The sequence below is a fragment of the Diabrotica undecimpunctata genome, chromosome 4 (genome assembly GCF_040954645.1).
Source record: "Diabrotica undecimpunctata isolate CICGRU chromosome 4, icDiaUnde3, whole genome shotgun sequence".
Classification (NCBI taxonomy): domain Eukaryota; kingdom Metazoa; phylum Arthropoda; class Insecta; order Coleoptera; family Chrysomelidae; genus Diabrotica; species Diabrotica undecimpunctata.
Genome location: NC_092806.1, coordinates 68508234 through 68516123, shown reverse-complemented (window position 1 = coordinate 68516123; position 7890 = coordinate 68508234). Strand labels below are relative to the sequence as shown.

Below are 7890 nucleotides of genomic sequence, written 5' to 3'. Positions count from 1 at the left end.
TTTTCTTAACGTGGAACGCTGTATAGCAGACTACATCGCAGAATGGGCACAAAGTCACACAAGATTGGAACAACTAGTCAGAGAAGAAGGCAGTGATCTAACAAACTATGTCATAAATTGGTTTACCTCTGAAATGAGAAGGAGCCAAAAGACTATAAATGCCGTTTATACGATCGAGCAAGAGGTTTAAACAGTTTGAAAAGTGCCATAGGTTTGGTAGAGACCATAAAAGGAGGCAGGTAAAAAGGGTGCTACATCTCTACTGGTAGTAGGAGAAAACACCGCCTAGGTGGAACTAAGAAAGGGCGCTCGAATACAGCTATTCAGAATACTGAAGCGGAAATCACACTGGTAGTTCCAAATTACAGGACAGAAAGAAGTCGAGAAGTTGTACGCAGACTTGGCAGAAAGTAGACGTAAAAACAGCGGAGTAGACATATTAGGGCCCATGAGGCTGGATCACGAACAAGAGGTAAAATATAGCAGTTCATATTAAAAACACAGAGCTGGGGGTGAAAACTTGCTTGAGAAAAATGGGATTTATGATCTTGAAACAGTCACAATACTGGCGAAATATCTCCCTTAGTATCACATTAGGAGAGTATAAGAGTCTCGTAGATGAAATAACAAGAAGCATAGTAGGTAAAACAGACTAATCGTTGCTGGGGATCTGAATGCAAAATCTATTTCTATATCAGGAAAGAAATGTGGAATAAGATCTTAAATTTGGTGGTACTTAACAACGGTAAGGCGACCTTCGTCAAGCGAAAAATGGCAACTACGTCGATAAGTAGAAAGGTGGCAGAATGGGACGTCCTGGATGGCACTCATCACAAGTACATTTTGTTTAAAATTAGAGAAAACATAAAAAAGCAAGGAAGAGAGGCAGATCAAAATATCTTGACAAGAGAAGACTCAAAGAGAAAATCCAAGAGTCGCCCCTGTTGGTGAACGGAGAGGATTGAAGAAATAAGAAGAGCCTACATTGAGCTAAGAAAAAAAGTCACGAGAGACAGAGGAAGACACCGAGTAATTGAAGAGAAGGTAAAAAGATTAAAAACCATAAAGAAAAAAAAAATTTTTAAAAGAATAACTGTGGAGAAACCTACCGAATAGTTATCAAGAATTTTAAAGGAACAGAAGGCTACGTTAAGATCGAGGAGAGCCGGAGGAAAGAACTGGCCAAAGCTATTTTTCCACAGGGGGAAGAATTAAGCTTTACGCCACTCCAAGTGGAGACAGAAGCTGGCAAAACACTCAAAACGGGAAAAGTGCCTGGACCTGAAAGGACCACGTCCGAAATAATAAAATCATTAAGAAGAAAGTGCAATGGATAGAGAATATTATGAACAACCATCTAAGAAGGGAAGAGTTCCCATATCTGAAAACGGCAAATCTCATACTGATCCCGAATCTGAAAAAGGAATTAGAGGACCCTGGGGCATACAGGTTACATACTGTTAAATACCTTAGACAAAGACTTTGAAATTCTTGTGAAGACAAGTCTGAAGAGGGAGATAATGGCGAAAAGTGGTATATCCGACCGCCAGTATGGGTTTAAGAAAGGAAAATCTGATGTAGACTCCATAAGCACGATCAATAGGGAGATATCCATATGTACTAGCAGATGGATGGTGGCTTTCTTCCTTGATATAAGAAATGCTTTTAATAGTGTAATAATCTGGAAAATTATCGTTAGACTAGTGGGCGACTTGGGGATATTTCCCTATCTCCAGAACATAGTCAGAGACTACTTTACAATTATATACATCAACATTGCGAGGGGTAACTCTGAAGACAACGGCGGGAGTACCGCAGGGATCCAAAATTGGTCAACCATGCATAAAGGGAACCGAGCCCTCAACGAAGTGAAGTTGTTATAGTAGAATTGTCAGAAAGGAGGAAATATTAGAGAGGGATCTGCAGCAAAGATAAGAGAGAGGGGGGCTATTTATTTGATGCACCAGTTTGGAGAGGACCTACTGCATGAGTACTCCAGATGGGCTTTAAATGATAGGCAGGGCGCTGTCATAGTAATCAAATTTGAGACATGCTAGTGACTTGTTACTTATTTCCTCAAATCAATATGAACTGAATTCATAATCAAAATATTAATAACAGACAGGATACAATCTAAATTAGAACTCAAGAAAAACAAAATCATGAACATAGGTAAAATTGTTGCTTGATCCTCATTTTATGAAAATAAATACTTTCCCGGTAAAAAAGTTTGTATACATATACTCAGAAACATATAATCAGAAATTGTGCAAAGCTGAAATAAGAATGTAATATATGTAAAGATAGGAAAAAATTCAGCCATAATGAAACAAAATTGATGTGTAGGTATTTATCATTTTATTATCTAGCTCTGCAACCCATGGTGTGCACTGGCCTGTCCAAGAACTTTCTTCCATTCTTCTCTATAGGGAGGGCATCGTCTCCACCTAGTCAAACCTAATATTTCACACTGCTTCAATGTCATTTAGATATTGAAATGTATATAAACTCCATTCGCTTAGCTCGGACAAATTTTGACAGATTCATTGTCGGAAACCTACAACACAACAATTCCTACTTCTCAGTATTAATAGCTCAAGTATCCTGCTATTACAGACTTCTTTCTTTAAAAAAAGAAGAATTATTCTAAATAGTCGAAGTGTATACTAAACCCATCAAATTTTGGGTAGTATATATTTAAAAAATATATATTTAGTTGTTATAATTTAACATAACTATTTATTATATGGTGCAGATAAATTAAATATTGATTGTCGGTAATTTGCAAACTTCTATTTTATTTACTATTTAGTTTGTTTACTATTAATATTGGCTATGAGTACGGGTGCTTGGTTGTATAGTAATTTCCAGCCACTTTTAGTCTGTCAAAAAGTAACTAACTTCGCAAAAAAATAATTACTAAATTCACTAGACAGTTTGGACTGGGATTAGCGAACCGAGTTTATCAGCAGATATATATAACATGTGCAAATATATCTACATAAAAAAATGGATAAAAAGAGTTTTCTGAAATTATCTACAACATCACATTGTAGACTTGTACCAGAGGAGAAATTATGTAAAAAAGTTAATATGATTAATTATGTATCTAACGAGACCATTAGTTTTTGTATGATATAATTAATTTCTGTGCAGATCATGGTCCCGTATCACATCACACAATGATTAATAAAATACAAGAGCATAATATGTTACACTAAGGCATAATCAACATAAAACCACAACCAAGTCAACAAAAAGGAAGGAAACTTAGAAAAAATCATTGTTGTTTTAAAAATATATTTCTTATATTGCTTTTAACATTTTACTCTTGCACTGTCATAAAATGGTTCAGATATAAAGATTAGTATTTTTTCAACAATCACTTTGATGAGCTGTCATTTTTTATTAGTTTAACCAGCTTTTCAATATAATGAAATTCCATTGATAGTCGGACAATTTTCAATTAAAGGTGACTAATCTACAAATTAAACTAAACGGTAGCGGCAACCATGTAAAATGTCAGCAGTAAATTCTTACCGGGGTCATTTTTATTGTGTATCCTTCGCCCATGTAAATAGTAAAAAAGTATAAATATATATATATATATATATATATATATATATATATATATATATATATATATATATTTACGTTCTTAGAAAGAATGGGAATGAGAGAAATTTGATATTTTAGTTTATTCGTTATACATTAAATATGCGCATAGGCCAGTGTGCTCTATTTCTTGGGAATATATTTATTAAATAGACTTTATTATTAACTTTAAAATAGTTTTGAGGTAAGTAAAGTAAATTTGAGGCAAGTTTATTCTTTATATAGTATTAACCCATTAACAGCCGCTCAATATACAAAGAGAAATTTGACAATTAATTTATTAGATTGGAATAAAAACGCATAATTTAAGACTAATTTACAACCAAAAAGATTTTTTTTCGCATTTTCAAGGAAAACAGTACAATTTTTAGTAAAGGAACATATTGTATGTAAGATTCGGGGTGTAGTTGCATTCTACACATTTTACATAAATAAATAGTATTACTTTTGCATATCCTACATTCTTGCACTATCGTCTCTTTTTGTAATGTGGCCAATATTGTCGAATGTGGTTTCATCTGGTAAAGCAAATTTAGACTGACGTCCATGTACTAAGTTTGACACTGATGTAGCGGTTTCTTCACTATTATAAATATAAATATAAATCTATGTCGGCTCATGCTTTCTTTTATAATGTGCACTTCTTTATCCTCATTCTTTGACCAGTGCATATCAACTTGAAGCAGAGTGTGAACGAGATAATATACATATGCTAATATATTTTTTTTTAAATCCATGTTATTCATTTCAAAATCGTGATGGTTATTCTGCGATGTATAAATATTTGTAAAATATAGAATGCTCTCAACTACTTTTTTATCAAAAAAGAGTAAAAATACTTCAATATATGACTTGCCTCCATGGTTGGCTTTTATATTGTCCAAATATCAATCAGACTGATGTTGAATTACTACTGAGCACGAAGGAATATCTGTTGTTCCTTCTTGAGACAAATTTGGATTTACTATTTTTGCCTGGTTTTTTCTTTGCACGTTTTATCTGTGGTTCAGAGGAATATCATAATTAGAATCGTCAGAATGCCCAATCACTTGTATTTCATATGTACCCGCAATATCCGATTTTATTGATTCTTCACAAATAATATTATCATCAATGTCTTCTACATCAGAAACGTTCTAATCTAATCTCGGCGGCAAATAAACCACATTAAGTGAGTCAGCATTTTCACAATCTGAGTCTTCTTCTAACAAAGCTATTAACTCTTTAGTAGTTAGTGCCATCTTCATTTCATATTTCAAGAATTTACTGAAATAAACAAATACACTACCATATACATGTATGCACATAATAATTGTTTAGCTTACTTACTACAGAAAAACAAATACAACGTTTACAGCACACAGCAATTCTATAAATAGAGAATGATGTGTAATGACGAGATTGTATGTTAAAATTTCAGATTGTTTAGTCTAATGAAAAAAATAAGTTTTTGAAGTTCTGTATTAGGTACTCTCTAATAAGAATAAAATTTTACTTTAATTTGTTAGACAACTATAAGATACCTGTCAAAAGACACATGATAATTTAATAATTATATTGGTCTTAGATTTAATTTTTACCCAATTACTTATGTGTTTACATAAATAATTAAATCAGTTCAAATTAAGTTAAAACGAAGCAAATATAACGTTTATAGCAGACAGCAATTCTATAAATAGAGAATGAAGTGCAATGACGAGATCGTATGTTAAAATTTCAAATTGTTTCGTCTAATGAAAAATGAAGTACTGCATTAGGTACTCTATAATAACAATAAAATTTTACTTTATTTTGTTATACAACTATAAGATACTTCTTAAAAGACACATGATAATTTAATAATTATATCGGTCTTATATTTAATTTTTACATAATTACTTATGTGTTTAAATAAATAATTAAAAATTTTTTTGGTACGCCTCTGCAAAATTGATAAGTGGAATATGATTTTGTTGAAAAGTTATCGTTAAGGGCTTCGTTAATTGCGATATTGCCAAGTAATCACCTTCAATTAAAATTTGTTTTAGTATAGGAAATAATTGGACAATTTCCAAGCCTTGTCAAAACAAATATTTTTTCTTGGCCTATATTTTCAAATTAAAGTTGTTTTTGTTTGAATCATATCTATATTATTATATCATAATAACTCTTATTGAGCCATTGAATAAGAATGGTATCCTTGTGTGTTGTTGGCATATCATCTTGGGATAGGTCCCAAGACTGACCAATGAAGAGTTGAACTTACATCTAATAATTCTTTCTTTGATAATTATGTATGTGGTCTTTTCCTTTAAAAATTTTACTAAAATTAGAGATGAGGTTTTTAACTGCTTCTATAGAAGTTATGACAAGTAAAAAAGACTTAGAGGTGTAAAGGAAACTATAGACATAAGGATCAAAGGTAATTGGAATTTTTGAATGAATAGTTAATAAAAAAAGGGAATATATTTTCATTCATGCATAACGAAAACATTCAGGATAGGAAAATACATGATTAAAAAAAATAATTGATGATACTTATCATGTAGTGGTTTAGCAAAAAGTGTCTGAATTTTGAAATTTTTTTAGATATGTAGATAGTTAAACATAAACATATATATATATATATATATATATATATATATATATATATATATATATATATATATATATATATATGTATATATATTCATGTGTGTGTTGGTAAGGTAAAATATTATAGACATTGTTAATTTATTATTCCACCAATTTTGACATCTTTGGGATTTTCCAACTCTTGCCATACCACTACAAATATCAAATTTTAGTCATTCATTTCAGAGTTTTACTTAAAATAATTACTAACAACAATAACAAAATGTCTATCATGACTTTTGGTCCAGTTTTTCTATCAAAGTTTCTATCATATTTGCATCTACTAAACCAATAAACTTATCAACCACAATTCCATCTCTGACAGCAATTACAGCGGGCACAGCCTTTACTTCAAAAGTATCTACCAACTCTGCATTGTGCTCTACATCTACTATAGCTAAATCTATATTAGTTTTAGGTTCAATCAATTCTTTCATCTTTGGTGTCAAAATATGGCATGGTTCACACCACTCGGCATGAAAATTAACTATAACTGGGTTACTTGAATGCATTACTTTTGCAAGGAACTCCTCATTGTTTGTTATGTTAATTATTCTTTTCAGAACAGTACTAGAGGAAAAAGTTCTCTTAGTCAAAAGAGATATCACAATTTTATTCATACTTTTCTTCTTCTAAATAAGCGCTATGTATAGGTTTTGGACGCACTGGAACTGTGCAATGTAGAATGAAAAAGCTTCCAAAACCAAGTAAGCCACTGAATAATAATATTGATAGTAGAAGATTCTTGTAAATAAAACAATAATCTTTTTCCTAAAAAATAATTATTATAAACATTACACGATGCGTTATTAGCTACTTACAAAAACTTCAGACTCTTCCAAAGGTATTCCTTTATCAGTGGGAATTATTAATAGTATAATGGTAATAGCAGTAGCTGACCCTAAACTTATCCAGGAAATATTGCTTTGCAATTTTATACTGACTATGAAGACAACTAATGTTATTATCCAGAGTATAATTAAAATGAAAAGGCCTATTCCTACATTTCCAATAGTAGTCATTCCTAAAAAAGTAAGTATTCAAAATTCAAATTTTGCAAAAGGTTATGTTGTAATTTACATCTTACCATGGTAACTTCTCCTGTATTGTTGTATTAAAGGTAAAAAAACAGAAGACGGTGATTATAATTATTTTTAATATCTTGGTTATTATTAAAATGCCTGCAAATTAAAAATATTAGGAATTACGATAAAGAAAGTCAGGCCAGTCAGTGTCAAAACTTATTTTTTATTTAAATTTCAAGGTCATCTAAGGATTCATTTAAGATATATTGAATTAAAAGGTTTTTTTTTAATAAAATTACAAACAATATTTTATATTACAGTTATTTAGAACAAAATATTTTTCTTCTATATTTTAATTATTTATTTCCAATTTCCATCCTATGTATTCAATATATTATTGCTTAAATTATACATATTATTTCTTAAATTCTATGTAATACCACAGTACAGACAACGTACGGTAATACGTTTTTGCTTACAGAATACCAAAGAATATAGACGCTTATAGAAGACCAGTTCAAATGGGCGATTTTTTTACGGTTTAAGAGGGTGGCTGCATAAACTCACAGCGTGGTGCCGTAGCCGTCGGCTTAAAACTATCTTGAAAATTTCATAATGAAATATGTAGTTAGGGGGA

At 31.1% G+C, this 7890-nt stretch overlaps 1 protein-coding gene across 1 annotated transcript; it reads right to left on the bottom strand.

Moving 5' to 3' along the window:
* Positions 1 to 6404: 6404 nt before the first annotated feature.
* LOC140439636 (thioredoxin, mitochondrial) lies at positions 6405 to 6993 on the bottom strand. Its single transcript, XM_072529675.1, has one exon. The coding sequence runs from the start codon at positions 6846 to 6848 to the stop codon at positions 6459 to 6461; it is 390 nt and encodes a 129-aa protein (XP_072385776.1). The 5' UTR covers positions 6849 to 6993; the 3' UTR covers positions 6405 to 6458.
* Positions 6994 to 7890: the final 897 nt, after the last annotated feature.

Coding starts and splice junctions, on each gene's coding strand:
- LOC140439636 (XM_072529675.1), bottom strand. CDS start 6,848: ATGAATAAAATTGTGATATCTCTTTTGACTAAGAGAACTTTTTCCTCT.